The 17,784-nt window shown below is 39.6% G+C and overlaps 1 protein-coding gene and 1 long non-coding RNA gene across 4 annotated transcripts in view; both read right to left on the bottom strand.

The window, feature by feature from the left end:
• Positions 1 to 4,026, bottom strand: part of KLHDC10 (kelch domain containing 10) — a 72,774-nt gene extending 68,748 nt beyond the window's left edge. Inside the window, exon 1 of one of the 3 annotated variants that reach the window (XM_045495632.1) lies at positions 3,807 to 4,026. In XM_045495632.1, the coding sequence (XP_045351588.1) occupies positions 3,807 to 3,882 (76 nt within the window). In that variant the 5' untranslated portion in view covers positions 3,883 to 4,026. Of the gene's footprint in view, positions 1 to 3,710 lie in introns of all 3 variants that reach the window. The other 2 variants (XM_045495631.1, XM_045495633.1) reach the window with 2 other exon arrangements.
• An 8,140-nt stretch (positions 4,027 to 12,166) lies between these two features.
• On the bottom strand, positions 12,167 to 17,738 carry LOC123606861. The gene is made up of 2 exons (XR_006716527.1): positions 17,677 to 17,738; positions 12,167 to 12,368 (listed from the first exon to the last, which is right to left on the bottom strand). It is a non-coding gene; the product is annotated as an uncharacterized LOC123606861 (long non-coding RNA).
• Between the last annotated feature and the right edge of the window lie 46 nt (positions 17,739 to 17,784).

Here is a 17,784-nt window from a genome sequence, read left to right as displayed (position 1 = left end):
ATGCCCATCCAAACAAAGAAATGCTACCATTTCTTTCCATGTGCAAGTGCACACACACACACACACACACGCACGTACACTCAAAATTTATCATTGCTTGCTTCTAGGGAAAGAAGCCAATTAGCTGGGGTCAAAGGTAGAAGGAAAACTTGCCTTTTATCATATGCTCTTTTGTACCATTTGGATTTTATATCAGCAACATATATCACATTTCACATTTTTAAGTTATCAGTACTGTTTTTGCCCAGCTTTACCAGTTGTTACATATTTCCTTCTCCTTGTCAGTTTTTCAGTTCTTTCATTAGCCACAATGTCTAACTGTCATCGCAGGTAATACATTTAATCAAACTGACACCGTGCAATCACAATAGTAACTTGCACTCTATCATCTCCATGATCTGGGTGCCCCTGAGCTCTACCTCTGCATACCTATTCTACAAAAATGTTCCCTGTTCTTTCTTTACTATGTGTATAGAGATTATGAATTAGAAATCCAGGACCAACAAGCTATGAATGTCTTGGCCTATGGGACAAACACAAAATCATGATTTCATTTTAGGAGACAGCAAAAAGGCAAGAAGCTGCTCAAACAAGGTTTCACAAAATTATCATTTGTGCTGTCACCATGAATGCAGAGTGTGGTCTACTTTTAAGTGTAAGAACTTGATTTTATCCATTTGTCCAGAGTCAATGGGGCTGTAGAGGATTGAACCACACTAATCAATCAAATTCACAAGAAACTAATTGCTTACATATAATGCCAATGCATCCATCTAGAATTTAAGTACATGTACATATGTATAGACGTATATACACAATTAGTGTGTGTGCATATACGAAGAGTGTCAAATCATGCAAATCAAGGAATCACCCATAAATGATAAGTATGCCCAAGGAGAACCACATGGCACTGTAAGTGTGTACAGAAAGAAGAGAATAAATCAGAAGGTCAAAGAAGGCATCCCTGAAAACACAGTGTGATCGAGTTAAGTTCTAATGGAAGAGAAGCTAAAAAACAAAAACAAAAAACCCTAAAAGCCAAAAAACAGAAGTGGAGTTAGAGAGTTCTGGCATGATGGGATAGCATGTGAAATGGCCTCGTGGCAGAAAGAGCATGATATGTCTAAGGTAGCAGGAAACGATCTAAGAGCAAGACCATATGACGTAAAATTAACTCAAGAGTTACACAATGCAGTGCCTTTTAGGTCATGTTAAGGATTTTTGCCTTACACTAAAAGCAATGAAAAGCTAGTGAAGGGTTGTAAGCAGAGATGAGAATAGATTTGCGTTTGCAAAAGATGAGTGTGCCATAGGTATTGCAGGGCAAGAGGAGAAGCAGGAAGACTGCTTAGAAAACTGCAGCAGACCTAAGTGAAGGATGATGGCAGCATGAGCTGGAGTTATAGAGCAGAAATAAAATAAATGGAACTTGGTGATTAATTATACCTGAAATACAAGGGAGAAGAAAATTTAAGGAGGATGCCCAAGTTTCAGGTTGCGTAACTGCGTGGATAAAGATGCTACCACTGAAGGAGAGAGCAAGAACACTCCAGGAAGACCAGAGTGTTTTGTTTTGTTTCATCAGGGACTAGATGGAGGGTCTGCGTGCAAAAAGTAAGAAAGGGTTCTGGGTGCTTAGTATCTGGCAGTCTTGGTAGAGCCAGACAAAAAATGGAAAATGGGATTAGATGTCAATGGAGAGAGAAAGTTAGCTACAAAAACTTAAAAAAAAGAATCCTTTTTTAACCTCCAGGGTCAGCCATAAAACAGGCCTAGATATTTCTATGCCTCACCAGCACCTAAAATCTTAAACACCTCAATATACAACCTTTCAATGAGTGTGGGGGGAGGGGACAGCCAAAATGCAATGTTGGGGAAAATAATTAATTGGTGTAAAAGAATTTGAAATATATGGAGATGGCAGATGTTCCCAATTCTGATAGTAAAGAAATGACAGAAGCTGCCTACTTGGGGAAGGAAGAATGAAGCACCAATCAAAAGGAAAAGAAAGAGAGAAGAAGCTGATCATCCCATTGCATGAATTCTCACAGTTTAAATTTTTCACGTTTTATCTTTCCCTCTGGACAAATGGCTGTTCTTGGCCTTGTGTGCTAAGGAAACGCAGAAATAGCTCCACACCTAAGCCCCACATCAGAAAGCATGGCTTCCACTGCCATCTGGTGGTGGCAGTGAGGAAGTGCACCAACTAGGTTCTTGGAGCCTGGGAATGCCTATATGAAGTCCATGGTATAATTAATCTGAGATCAAAGACCTAAAGATCGCAGTGGTAGAGGGAAAACCGGTAATAGTCTTTGGTAAGAGATTTATCTTCTAATCTATCAATACACAAAAATAGAAGTTTTTGCTGTTAATTTGAGGTAGGTAAAAGGATTTCTCCTTTTTTCTTTTTCATGTTAAAGATCACATATATAGCAGTTCTAGAATACCCAGTCTGATACTATCACCTCAAACTCAACTCCTAGTACATTATATATTTGACTATTTACAACTGCTTCAATGTTAATTTTAATGGCACATATAAATGGTTAATGTGCATTTCTAATACACATCAATAACCTCATCACCAGCAAGCAACTGTCTCATTGAACGTGCAAAATTCCCTTTGTTGTCTACAAATTAATCAAATAATTTTTGACTACTTAGAACCACAGGCATGGTACTAAAATGAATTCAAAAACCATCATGTTCTCAAAACTCACCGGCTAAGCAAATATATCACTGATAAAATCAACATTATTCACAAACAATATGGTGAATGATTAACACATCACTCCTGATCGTTCTCTTCAAGGTAAAAAAAATACGCTTGCCCAATATAATATTTGACATTCTGTGCAATATTTACTTCCCTACCTTCCCTCTACTACACTTCACTTACAAATGTACCTCTTTAAAATTGACGGCACACACACATCGATCTGATTTGTTTTTTAAAGCATCTGAACTCCAGGATAGGAAATTGTAGGCCAAAACGTAAAATAATCACATTGGACACATTTTTCCAATTCTCAATCAGCTGCTTTTATCATAATTTTGTCACCAAGTATATTCTTGATCTTCATTTTTCTCCCCTTAAAATCTAGACCACGTTATCGATTCTGTCTCTGGACATTGCAAAATACTAATAATTTAACTAGTTTTTCCTAATTCTCTTGGTTCTGTTCCCCATCCACATTCCAACACCCTCTACCCCCCTCCCCGCGCCTTTCCTCCTCCTTTCTAGTCTCAGAATGCCTAACTCTTAAACACTCGAGGTGGTTTTTACAAAAACACTCTTTGGAATGTTCTTCCCTCTTCTCTCAACTTAGCACCCTTTAAAAAATAATGTCCCACAGCTAGGCGCCAATATCCTCCTTTTACAGGATCAAACTGCGGAAGAGGATGAGACTGGGAACAGAGTAACCGAAACATTTGGGAATGTCAATGAAACATCGGCCTCTCCTTTGAAAAGAAAACACAACTCTCAGCACAGAGCTTTCAACAAAGCAAAAATGCTTCTTTTCGTTGTGTTCCTGCTCCGTCCCTGACCTCAAAGACACCTTTCCTTTTCTCTAAGCCCCAGTTCCTCTGCTATGCGTGGGGCCTGCCTTTGCTCCTCCCAAGGAAAAGAAAGCCAGGGAGAAAAGAAAAGGTAGCAGTCGCCTTCCCTTCGCGCCCGCAAGCTGGCAGGACCCTGTCCCACGACTCACCTGGCAGGTGCGGCCGCCCGGAGAGTTGCACGAATCTGTTGAGCTGGCCAGTCCCCCGACCCCCGCTGCCCCCACTGCCCCCGCCGGCCCCGCTACCTCCGCCGCCGCCGCCACTGCCTGCGGCGCCTCCTCCCCGCCGGCGGTTCCTGTCCCAGCCCTGGGCGGCCGACATGACCCGCTAACGATTGCGGCAGCCGGGTCCCGGCAGCCCCTGGCCCGGCGGCACTAGCGGAGCCTCCTTGCTGGGCTCCTCAAGAGACCCGGGAGACTGGGGTAGGGGGAGCGCCCTGTCCTCACCAGCGACCAATGACTGCCTTACTTGGTGACAGGCAGCCAATGGCCAGTCGCCTTCTTGGCAGGTGGAGGGAGGCGGGGAGAGACGTGGTAACCATAGCTATGGCTAAAAAAAAAGAAAAAAAAAAGTGGAGAGAGAGAAAGGCAGAAGCAGCCACTCAACACACGCATCAACCGCGCTAAGCAAGCCCGCGTCGCGAGTCCTGCGGGATCAGGAGGGCCAATCGAAGGCCGAACAAGAGAGGCCACGCCTGCAGAAAGAGTCCCGGCGATAGTCGGTCCTCCAGCCGCGGTTAGGGTTCAGGAACTCTTCCCGTAAGTACTCAAATCAGAACTAGGCTGTGAACATAATACACATGTTTGGGGGCAATACAGTGTTTCGCCGGCTGTGCAGACTGAGACCCCTTTCCCCGACTGTTAACACACACAAAGGGCTCTGTTGGAGGAGGAAAAAAACAGAGGCGGAGTCATAGCTTAAATATAAAAGTGAGGTAGTCTGGGTTTCATTTGTCTTGTCTTTGAGTTGAGTGGCTGAGCTCCTCAATTAAACACCAGCCACCTACCAAGCAAGCAATTTTAAACTTGGTTAATAAACATAAAAAAGTGTTGAAGCTAACCAGTAATCCTGGAAATACAAATTAAGAGTCCAATGAGAAACCATTTCTGGCTTATTAGGTTAGTAAAGATTTTAAAAATAACACCTATCAGCAAGAAGAGTACCAGGAAAAAGGTAATTTCATGGATGACTGATGGCTATGAAAATGTTTTTGTCCAATCAAACCCTTTTTTGCTAGTAGAAAATCTGAATCACCTGAAAGAAACACAGAAATAGGTACGGAAGATGAAGATTGAGGAAAACTGCAGATGTACAGTTCAGAAATTCTTATTGTTAAATAATTGTCAAATTATTACTGTCAAATTATTGTTCCAAAATTAAACAGAAAACTTGGCTATGAACTTATGGGGGGGCAGTGCAAAGTGGGAAAATACAGATTATTAAAGATGTTTATGAATGATAAGGGAAAAGCATATATACTCTTCAGAGAAAACAACTTTTCAAGGTTCTTAGGTACGGTGGCTTTTCTTTTTTTTCTGTAAACCTTTACATAGGAGAACCTTATGTGATGCAAGGAAAAAAGAAAATCTGCTGTAGCTGAGGCTGCATACATATGCTTTTGGTCAAATCTCATGTCACCAGTGGTCCTGCCTCCTTATTTTCCTACTTTTAGTCCCTCAAGGCAGGCGTTTTACCTTGTAAGCACTATAAGGTACTGCTTATGAAAATGTTTGAGACTTGAAAAAAAAAAAAGTTTATGGCTCTAAAATATGAAAGTCAAAATTAATAAATGTTAATTTTTCTAAAGAAATTGTACCATTGAGTAAACCAAATAGTAGATGAAGGAAATTTTCTTTTTATAGGAGTAGTCCCTAAATAAAGAACAATACAATATCGCCATTTTTCAACCCTTAATACACTCAGAGATCAACCTATTGAATATTACCTACTGCTAGCATCACAAAATTAAAGATGAGATATATATGCCTCTAGAACATAAACATAAGTATGAAGTAGTCTTGTAGAAAAATTGAACTTGAATCTCATCAGATATCTATATCTATCAATTTATAGGAAATACCGAGGATAGAGGAATATAAAAAAAAAATACTACAGAGACACAAACAGCAAAATCCAGACTATGGAAATTCTACGGAATAATCAAATTTCTCAACAAATAAATTACAAAGGAAAATGAGAGATTTGGAAGGAAAAATCTATATGATAAGAGACCAGTGATAGTGGTATAATTGTGAATATACTAAGAATCACTGAATAGTAATGGTTGCACAACTTTGTTATTATATTAAAAACCACTGCATTGTGCACTTGAAAGGGTAAATTTTATGGTGGATTTTATGTGGATTATATCTGAATTAAAAATTTTAAATAATATGGGAAGGGAGGAATGGATGCGGAGCTAGATGAAACACATTAACCATAAGCTGAAGCTGGGTGGTTGAAGAAGGACATAAGAACTGTTCATTATACTGTTGTGCCTACGTTTGTATATGTTAGAAATTCTTCATAATAAAAAGGAAAAAAAAAGGTCTACAAAAATAAGATTATATTAACGAATCAACTGAAAAGTATCTCATGTAGTTATTATATATTATGTAGTATATATAATACACATATAATTTGTATGTAATATATATGATAATCAGTTTTAATTCCAGAAACAAAATGAAACTTTTGTTCTTAACTAAATTTAAAATATTAAATTATTATTTTTTTAATGCTTATTCATTTTTGAGAGAGAGAGCACATGGGGGAGGGCCAGAAAGAGAGGCCCTCAAACTCTCACACCCTGAGATGGTGACCTGAGCCAAAGTTGGACATTCAACCAACTGAGCCACCCAGGTGCCCCCAAATTATTAAATTATTTTGAAAACTTTCTAAAAATTAGGTTGCCATCAAAACTTTTTAATGTGGAATATAGGTACACTTTGATGGGCATTGACATGATTTGGACAGGGGCCTTCAAAATAAGTGCATGCAGAGGCACATGGCTGGCTCAGTCAGTACTCGTGCGACTCTCGATCTTTGGGCCATGAGTTTGAACCTCATGTTAAATGTAGAGATTACTTAAAAAGTTAATAAAGTAAGTGCATGCAGACAATATGTACCTGCTAACATAACATAATATGAAGTACATGATACCACCTACGAAGTCATCATATCAAAAATATTCACTTGAATCTATTCAAGATTTAACCTCTAACATCCAGTTTACAGAAACTTTCAGGGTACAAAGAACAAGTTAAATAACATGTGAAACAACTAAATCCAAGGAGACAGTCTTCACTATATCTAGCCTGGTTTCGTCATTAAGTCAACGTAATGAAAAACAAAATGAAATAACACAAAAACAAAATGGGAAGGTGGTGACCACTAACGAAATAATAGAGGTAGGCAATGACAATCAACGGCTGCTAGCATAACAAAAAGGAACAAGCAGACATTACGTGTGTGCTAACGGAAGTATGATCATTGATGGTGAACTATTCTTTAAAAAAAAAATTTTTTTAAGTTTATTTATTATTGAGAGAGAGCATGAGCATGAGCACAGGAGGGGCAGAGAGAAGGGGAGACAGAATCCGAAGCAGGCTCCAGGCTCTGAGCTGTCAGCACAGAGCCTGATGTGAGGCATGAACCCATGAGCCATGAGGTTATGGCCTGAGCTCAAGTCGGATGCTCAACCGACTGAGCCACCCAGTGGCCCCTATGATGAATTATTCTTGCCAAAAAACTGAATCTGAATAAAGTCAAACGTGTAACTCTATCCGTTTACAGGATATAAACAACAGTACATGTGAAAGTACATGGAAAAGTATGTTTTATATAAATGTAAGGTCATATTCTCATGTTAGCAATCAATCAATGTATAGCAATCCTTTAAAAACGTTTACTTCTTGGATTGTTGGTTAGTTTGTCATAGATTAAACATGACCCAGAATCCTATAAATTCCTTGGTGAATAGTCAAAGGTGACTAACTGCTTGTCATCAGCCCAGATCAAATCAGCATTGATACTGAGAAGCCCAAACTAATGAGTCTGTAGTTTACTTAATTACAAAAATTATAACCATCTACTCATAAACATTACACGCATAAGCATCACACATACAGATGTCGTCAAAACGCAAAGTATAAATTGTAGCTAAGGTTAGGTCTGGCTGCCCAGAGAAAAGAAGGAAGAAGGCTCACATTTATTGATCACCTGTTGTGAACTAGGCACTTTTATGTATATTATGTTTTTTAATAGGCAGATTACCTACCATAGCATTTTTGAAACATTAAGTCATGAAATCAATTCAATGGAACATGACCAGTATTTCCTAAAAAGAAGAATGAAACTGTAAGAGTGCAAGAAAAAAAAGGGGTGGGAGGACAAAATGGTTCAGGAAGGTCTTGAAACACCTTGCCTCTAGGTATTCAAGTTGGAAGGGCCTCCTCTGAAGGGTTATAGAAAGCTTAAGCTCCCCTCTTACAATGTTTAGGCAGGCATTTGATCAACAAAAGGGTAAGCAACCAATGTGTTTACCAAAGTTTTATGTTCCCAGAAGCCCGGCAACTTCAGCCCTGTCTAAAAAACTTATATGGAAATTTTGAATGCAATTCTTTGCCCTTATCCCACCCCCACTTAAAACACACACACACACACACACACAAATATCCCACTGTTTCAAAGCTTCCATGTTTCTTTGTGTAGCTTTAAACATAAAAGCCTGAGTTTGCCTTTGATATGTGGAAAAAAGGCCTTGGACTTTGCAAAGGTAAAACCAAGATTTCATTTTGGAGAGGGAAGGTATTAAACAGTTCTGCTTAAGATGACACCGGAAAGACAAATCTCATTAAGGAGCTTAGGCTGAATCCTAATGGAGTGAGGAGTCATTGAAGTCTTTAAGAAAAGAGGTGACATGATCAGATTAGTTTTCAAAGATCACTCCAGAGAACTGGGTTGAGGATTTATATGGGAGGCTGTCCATTGCTGTGGGTGAACCTGCCTATAGGCAGCACCCTCAGGGAAAAGACCTCTGCTCCCAAATATCTTCTCCTGGCCACACTAAGGATCTATCATGTTGGGGCACCAGGGTGGCTCAGTCCATTAAGCGTCCAACTCTGGATTTTGGCTCAGGTCATGATCTCACGGTTCATGGAACCGGGGCCTTGCCCCAAGTGGGGCTCTGCACTGACAGTGCGGAGACTGCTTGGGATTTTCTCTCTCCCTCTCTCTCTGCCCTTCCCTTGCTTGTGCTCTCTCTCAAAATAAATAAACTTAAAAAAAAATCTATTCTCACATGCATATTTTTGAGCAGTATCACAAAAGATTGGAATACTTGTTTAGGCTATGACTTAAATGCAATATTGCTCTAGCACTAAGCCATGTAGTCTTATAATCATCAATTATAAAGACAATGCTCTCGCACCTGGCTACCTCAGTAAACTCTTGATCTTGGGGTCGTGAGTTCAAGTTCTACATTGGAACCTGTACATTAAAAAGTACAAATAGGAGTGCCTGGGAGGCTCAGTCAAACATCAGCTCAGGTCATGATCTCACATTTGTGAGTTCAAGCTCCACATCAGGCTCTCTGCTGTCAGCACAGAGCCTGCTTTGTATCCTCTGTCTCCCTCCCTCCCTCTCCCTCTCTTCCTCACCCTCTCTCTCTCTCTCTCTCAAAAGTAAACAAACATTAAAAAAAAAACAAAAAACATTTGGAGCACCTGGATGGTTCAGTGGGTTAAGCATCGGACTCCTGATTTCAGCTCAGGTCATGATCTCATGGTTCATGGGTTCGAGCCTCACATTGGGCTTTGCGCTTGATAGCACATGGAGCCTGCTTAGAATTCTCTCTCTCCCTCTCTCTGCCTCCACCACTCATTCATGCACTTTCTTTCTCCCTCTCAAAATAAATAAACTAAAAAAAAAAGTAGAAATAAATAAATAAACCTAAAAAAAATAACACTCTTGTAGTGGTGCTTTATAACTGAAAGACTGAAACAGAATTAAACTAGTTTATTGTCTTTTGATAAATTTACTTTTACACTTGACATCATAACAATGACATAATGAGATGCAGTAACATATTACTTTAGCTGTTGCAGGCTAATGAGAAGAAGACAAGGACTGCCATATAACATGAAAAAATACACTCATGGCATATTTGAAGGTTGCATGCCATCACAGAAAGCAATCCAAAAGCGACTTTCACAGTGCTCCTAATGTTCCAAGTCCAATAAGAAATGTAAGTTTCTACAGAAAACTGAATAATGGTCAATCGTTTTTGAAGTTATATGTAGAGTCATTTGGATATTTACTTATTTACTTCAGTAATCTAATAGAAAGTTCTGGGCTAAAACCAGACTTTTTTTTTAAGTTATTTATTTATTTAAATAATCTCTATACCCTCCGTGGGACTCAAACTCATGACCCTGAGATCAAGAGTGGCACATTCTTCTGAATGAGCCAGCCCAGTGCCCCTGGACGGTTTTTTCGACATCTGAAATATTGAACTTGAAGTCCAGATAGGATTTACTGTTACCAATTCCAGTAATAATTGTTTTACATATTCATTTGATTCAGATTTAAGTGACACTAACTTAACTGCAAAGGAACAAGATAATTTTATGAAGATATTAAGTGACATCTCATTAAATTGACTTCAGGAGAATGCTCTCTGGCAAAGATTTGTCAAGTATTAAGTCTCATCCCAAACAAATAAACAAAACCTTGAAACTATTAATATCATTTTGTATTTTTGGTGTGGTAACCTTATATGAACAGGCACTCCCTGCATATGTTAATACTATTGAAACTAAATCACACACAAGAAGATTAAATAAAGAGCCTAAACCAGGCCATATTTTTCTACTTTTCTCCAACATTGGTGATTATAGTTCAGCAAACATCATTCAGTAATGTGAACTGTTTTGAATATATGGTTATTTAATTTAGAAGTTTATTCTGATTTTGTTTTTAAAGCACTATAAGCATATATAAGAAGCTTATAAATAATGTATGCATTGAACTTCTGATAAAAATAACATGTCAACATTGAGGAGGAGGTTTTCTTCTGTGTAAGATGGGATGAATAAAATCAAAAGGTAGAATGAACATTAATCATTTTAAGAAATACTGTTCTACCAAATGCTCCTTCTTGCTTAAGATAGATTTAATTGAGTTTGTCACGCGAAACCAATATAATCCTAATTAATATACTACCTCTAGAGTTGTAAGAAACAGATGTAAACCATACAGTATAATACAAATGTGAGGGATTTCCTACGTAATGTAGATTCTTTTTTTTTTTAAGTTTATTTATTTCGAGAGAGACAGCCCACGTGGGGGACACAGAGAGAGGGATAGAGAGAGAATGCCAAGCAGGCTTTGCACTGTCAGTGCAGAGCCTGACGCAGAGCTTGAACCCACGAAACTGTAAGATCATGACCTGAGCCGAAACCAAGAGCTGGATGCTTAACCGACTGAGTCACCCAGGCACCTACACAAAGTAGATTCTTAAAAAATGCTTTGTAATTAGTCAGCTGGGAGAGGTGAAATAAGATAAAAATACATAAAGTTGTAATAGTCCCAAGATTGGTCCAATAGCCACATGGAAAATGATTTTGAGTCTTTTTTTTTTTTTTTTTTTTTTTTCAACGTTTATTTATTTTTGGGACAGAGAGAGACAGAGCATGAACGGGGGAGGGGCAGAGAGAGAGGGAGACACAGAATCGGAAACAGGCTCCAGGCTCTGAGCCATCAGCCCAGAGCCCGACGCGGGGCTCGAACTCACGGACCGCGAGATCGTGACCTGGCTGAAGTCGGACGCTTAACCGACTGCGCCACCCAGGCGCCCCTGATTTTGAGTCTTTATATCAAACTCTGATTTGTAAAATAATGAATACATCCTTACTGCATAAACTGTAAATTGAAGATATAGAAAAAGTGAAACTCTCCCATTCACTTGCTACCCAATCCTACTCTCCACCCCCAAAAGACTGTTAATGGTTTGATGTCTATTCTTCCAGATCTTTTTCTTTTTTTAAGTTTATTTTTATTTATTTTGAGAGACAGAGAGAGAAACACAGAGAGAGAGAGAGAGAGAGAGAGAGAGCGCATGAGCAGGAAAGGGGAGAAGAGAGAGAGAATCCCAAGCAAGAGCCCAACATGGGGCTTGATCTCACAACTGTGATATCATGACCCGAGCTGAAATCAAGACTTGGATGTTTGGGGCGCCTGAATTGGTTAAGTGTCCAACTCTTTTTTTTTTTTAATGTTTATTTATTTTTGAGGGGAGGGGGGGAGACACAGAATTTGAAGCAGATTCCAGGATCTGAGCTGTCAGCACAGAGCCCGATGTGGGAATTGAACTCGTAAACTGCCAGATCATGACCTAAGCCAAAGCCGGACGCTTAAGGGACTGAGCCACCCAGGCACCCCAAGCATCCAACTCTTGATCTCGGCTCAGGTCATGATCTCATGGTTCGTGAGTTTGAGCCCAACATGGGGCTCTGAGCTGACAGCACGGACCTGCTTGGGATTCTCTGTTCCCCCACTCCCTCTCCCAAAAATAAATAAACATTAAAAAAAAAAGAGTTGGATGCTTAACTGAGCCACCCAGATGCCCCTCCAGATCTTTTACACACACATGCAGGTATTCTATTTTAGTTTGTTACACAGATGGGATGACACGGTGTATTCTGCAGGCAGCTTTTGCTCTTCTATACAATATGTCTTGGACACATTCTTATTAGTTTTTAACAGGATTTCGTTATTCTTTTTTAACCTGCAGACATTCTTCTGTCCTTTGGTGGAAACAGTAAGAGTGAAGATCTCTTAGTCCCAAAATAGCACGTTGTCTTTTAGGATGTAAATTTACAAACACAGCAAAAAGCAAACGAAAAGATGTAAAGAAATCCAAGGACTCCAAATAAATTCAAGCAAAGTTGGAATTGCTTTCAGCACCTGAATAATCTTTCACACCGAAAAACAAACAAAGGAATAGGATCTGGGAGGGAAGATTCCTCTAAATGGGAAAGATAATTTGTCAAGGTCTGGGTGGATCTGGGAATACCTTTGTCCAGCCTGCATGGTAGGCTGAAAAACTCCACTGACTTTCATTTCCCCTGAGAGATTTCACAAGACTATATTCTTGCTTCTCCATGCAAATTTCACTGCTTAAATCAAGGATTCTGAAACTCTTTTAGCCTGGTAAGGCCTATGGATACTTTTTTCAGAATAATCTTTTTAATGCATAAAATAAAATGTATAAAATTACCAAGGAGACTAATTATACTAAAAGATAGCTATCAAAATATTAAAAGAATTAATTTTTTGATATAGTAAATCATATGCCTCTTATACTAACACATGAAATAACAAAGTTGAGTGGGAGTCTCCATAACTACTATATTTAAAACGGTATAAACAATATTTTAAGGTACTTGCAGTAACTCTAATGGTATATGACAATATCTGAATTTCTATGGGTGACAAAGTGACAGTACAATACTACTGTGGTTTGAACAGCTGATGGGAATTAAGGACGCATTTATTGTGATGAGCACAGGGTATTTTATGGAAGTGTGGAATGACTATATTTTACACCTGAAAATATTACACTGTATGTTAACAAACTGGAATTTAAATAAAATTTAAAAAAAGAAAAGAAAAACATACTACTGTAGTTTATTGCCTACATTTCTATTGACAGAAATGCTAAATTTCAGTTAGGGGATTGTGAAAATCATGGGACTTTTTTCCCTAACTATTAGTTTCCTTGGTGTATTGGCTTGCTTGGGCTGCCATTACAACATCCCACTTAGTAGGTGGCTTAAACAATGGAAATGTATTTTCCCACAATTCTGGAGGCTAGAGGTCTGAGATCAAGGTGTCAGCAGGACTGGTTCCTTCTGGAGGTTCTGGGGGAGAATCTGTTTCATGTCCCTTTCCTAGTTTCTGGTGGTTTCTGGCAATCCTTGGCATTCCTTGGCTTGTAGCTACATCACTCCCATCTTGTGACATGATGCATTCCCTGTGCATCTCTGTGTCCAAATTTCCCTCTTTCTATAAGGACACCAGTCATATTGGATTAGGGCCCACTCAAATCCAGTGTGACCTCATCTTAACTTAATTGCATTTACAAAGACCTCATTTCCAAATAAGGTCATATTCATAGGTTCTAGGGAGACATAACTTTTGGTGGGGGGGTGGGGGGTGGGGGACACTATTCAACCCAGTATACTATCCAAGTTCACATTCCCTGGTTTAAGTGGAATCAGTACGAAGTCTGAAAGAGAGAAATGATGAAAAATGCTAATGGTTATTGTGTTGAAGAGTGAAATTATGGATTGTTTTCTCCTTATCTCTAATTTCAGAAAGTTCTAGAATATGACTTTATTACTTTCAGAGTAAAAAATAAAGAAATTATGACATGTTATTGATTTTAATCATTAGCAACTTTTTAGATAATAAAAGTTCTTTGAATTTGGCCTTAGATAATTTTATTGGCATAAAGGCAAAGGGACCTGGATGGGTAAAAGGCTCCTGCTTTTATATATCTGTGAGGTTATAGATTAACCAGAAAAGTTGCTCTCGAGGAAAAATGTACAGTCATGTTTAATTCTTTTAGTATAAAAAGAACATGTACAACGTCTCGTAGACTTAAGGAATCCTTGGATAAATACAAACTATAAATACCATATAATGAAGAAATTAAAAAACACTAGTAAACATGCCTCATTAAAAAGAGGTATGGACCCTATATTTGTGGCCAATTTTAGGCAAGGGTGCCAAGTACATTTAATGCAGAAATAACAGTCTTAACAAATGGTGCTCGAACCACTAGATTTCCACACACTAAAGAATCAAGCTGGACCTCTTTCCTCAGACCATATATAAAAATAAATCTAAAATGAATCAATGCCCCGAACATAAGTGCTAGAACCATAAAAGTATTAGAAGAAAAACATAGAGGTGAATCTTCACGATCTTGGATTTGGCAAGGGATTCTTAGATATGACACCAAAAGCATAAGTAACAAAAGATAAAACAGAAAAATTGGATCTCAACAATTTAAAACTTACACATCAAGGGACATTATCCAGAAAGTGAAAGACAACCTACAGAATAGGAAAACATATCGGCAAAGCATGTATCTGAGCAGAGTTTAATGTCACAAATATATAAAGAATTCCTAAAACTCAACAAAAAGACAACCCAGTTGAAAAATGGGCAAAGGGTCTGAATAGACACTTCTCCAAATAAGAACGGTCAATAACCACATGAAAAGATACTTGGGGCACCCGAGTGGCTCAGTCGGTTAAGTGTCCCGACGTCAGCTCAGGTCATGATCTCACAGGGTTCGTGAGTTCGAGCCCCGCGTCAGGCTCTGTGTTGACAGCTAGAAGCTTGGAGCCTGCCTTGGATTCTGTGTCTCCCTCTCTCTCTCTGTGACCCCCCCCACCCCGCCTTCCTGATTTTCACTCTGTCTCTCTCCCTCTCTCTAAAATAAATAAACATTAAAAAATTTTTTAAAAGATGCTCACCACTATGATTAAGGAAATGCAAATCAAGAGCACAAAAGATAGCACATCACATTACCTAGGTTAGCTAACATAAAAAAGATAGACAATAAGTGTTGACAGGACTGTGCAGAGATTAGAACCCTCATACACTGCTAATGGGATTGTCAAATGGTACAGCCACCTTGGAAAAGTTTAAGAGTTTCCAAAATGTTAAGAGTTACCAGCTGACTCAAATTTTACTCCTTGATATATACCCTAGAGAAATGAAAACCTATGTCCACACAAAAACTGGTACACAAATATCTACAACAGCATTATTCGTAACAGTCAAAAAATGTAAACAACGCAAACGTCCATCAACGGGATGTTGGAAAAACAAAATAAGGCATCCATCCGTACAATGGAATATTATCCAGTCATTAAAAAAAATGAGGTACGGGGCGCCTGGGTGGCGCAGTCGGTTAAGCGTCCGACTTCAGCCAGGTCACGATCTCGCGGCCCGTGAGTTCGAGCCCCGCGTCAGGCTCTGGGCTGATGGCTCGGAGCCTGGAGCCTGTTTCCGATTCTGTGTCTCCCTCTCTCTCTGCCCCTTCCCCGTTCATGCTCTGTCTCTCTCTGTCCCAGAAATAAATAAACGTTGAAAAAAAAAATTAAAAAAAAAAAATGAGGTACTAATACAAGCTGCAGCATGAATGACCCTTGAAGACATTATACGAAAAGCCACATATTGGGGCACCTGCCTGACTCATTCGGTGGAGCGTGCAACTCTTGATCTCGGCATTGTAGGTTTGAGGTCCACGTTGGGTGTAGAGATTACTTAAAAAAAAAATCTCTGAAATACATATTGTATGACTCCATTTATATGAAATGCCCAGCAAAAGCGAATCCATAATGACCAAAAAAAAAAAAAAAAAAATAGATTAGTGGTTACCTGGGGCTGGGGGAAGGGAGGAATAGGGAATAACTGCTAATGAGTATGAGGATCCTTCATGGAGTGATGAAATGTTCTGGAATTAGATGGTGGTGATGGTTGCACAGCTCTGTGAGTATACTAAAAACCATTTTATGTTATGTAAGTTACATATCAATAAAAAGTAGCCCATAAGAAATAAAAAATGTTTGATAAATGTATACCCACTTAAAACCTTAGTCATGTTTTATAGAAATTAAATTTTCACTGAAAACGTTAATCTTGCTGTTGGACACATCTTTGTACTTTATGAAAGAATTGTACTTAGCAAACATAGTATATTTGACTCATTCTTAAGAGGTCCAACACGGCATAAAAAGCTTACTTACATAAATTTTTGTATATTCTCACATTTAAAAAACCACACACACACACACAGGGGTGCCTGGCTGGCTCAGTCGGAAGAGCATGCGACTCTTGATCTGGGGTTGTGAGTTCAAGCCCCATGTTGGGTATAGAGATTACTAAAATATAAATAAACAACACCCCACACATACAATAAAGACAGTCTGACAGCTGGAGCTATCAGCAGAACTGTCTGCTTCCCTGGGATAAACAAAGTGGATAAATTGACCCTGAGAGTGAGATTAGCATGCCAGAGGGTTTGGGAGAGGGCATTTGGGATCAACACCATGGAAAGGAGGGGAAGGAAGCAGGATAGGGCAGGGAAGAAGCTGGACTGCCATGAAGTCTCAAGGTTGGCCCCAGGGGACCCTACAGGAAACTCCAAAGCTGGATGGCCCTTTAGCATTGTCCTGAGTTGGGACAAGGATGCTGGGCCTTTTATATCCCCTTCTTGATTAGTCCCTGGATGCAGGATTCCCTGGGGAAGGCAAATGGCTCTTTTCATTCAAGTAACTCCTCAAGGAACTGACAGCTGAGGGAAGGGCTTCCTGCTGGTGGTACTCCCAGGAGCTATGAGATTTAGTTCTTTATTCCTAAAGGGGGCCCTCGGTGGTGCAACACTGCCTCCACGACCCTATGCTCAAGGTGGTCCCACTTTCATCTCGGCCTATTGCTCAGTCACAAGTCTTTTTTGCCAGTTGATCGGATGAGACAAACTCCTTCCAATCTGATCTCTTTCCCCCAATCACATCTATTTTAGCTCCAGCACCTGATTGTCCCGGGACAATTTACAGACTAAATTGGGTCCCTAGTACTTAGTACGTCTTCGGAGCATTTCTAATCATAATCTCAAAACTACAGGAAAACGTATTTGTTGAATGTCTAACTTCACTAACACCTGTCTCCTTTGTTCACTGTCGTCATTGACAACGCCTAGGACGGCGTCAGTAGGGCACACTCAATAAATACTTGTTAGACAAAGGAGGGAGGGTGTTCAGTGCCAATGCCACAGACGCTCGCTCTCTCTCTCTCTCTTAGAAACCCACTGTAACTCGGTTTCTAAGAAAAGTTCGAAATGCTTTACTCTCAAGAAACGGTCGCCATTTCTTCCCTTGTAAAAACACGTAACTCAGGAAGGCCATATCAGTTAATTAATTTAAGACTCAACCTGGCCCCCCATCCCTGTCGAATTTGCAGAAACACCGCTCCAAACACCCCACATCATAAGCCTCAACCTAGGCTTAAACACTAGGAGCTCCCAAGGCGGTTTACCTCGTTCTGTAATGAGGGTTTACCTCGTTCTAAGATGGCCACGAAGGGGTGGACCCCGCGGTCAGATTCTGCGAGTTGCGTGGGCAAACGCGCCGGACCGCGCCTCCA

This window comes from Leopardus geoffroyi, chromosome A2 (assembly GCF_018350155.1).
Source record: "Leopardus geoffroyi isolate Oge1 chromosome A2, O.geoffroyi_Oge1_pat1.0, whole genome shotgun sequence".
Taxonomy (NCBI): Eukaryota; Metazoa; Chordata; class Mammalia; order Carnivora; family Felidae; genus Leopardus; species Leopardus geoffroyi.
The sequence above is the reverse complement of the archived record's forward strand: the minus strand, read 5'-3'. Positions and strand labels throughout refer to the sequence as shown.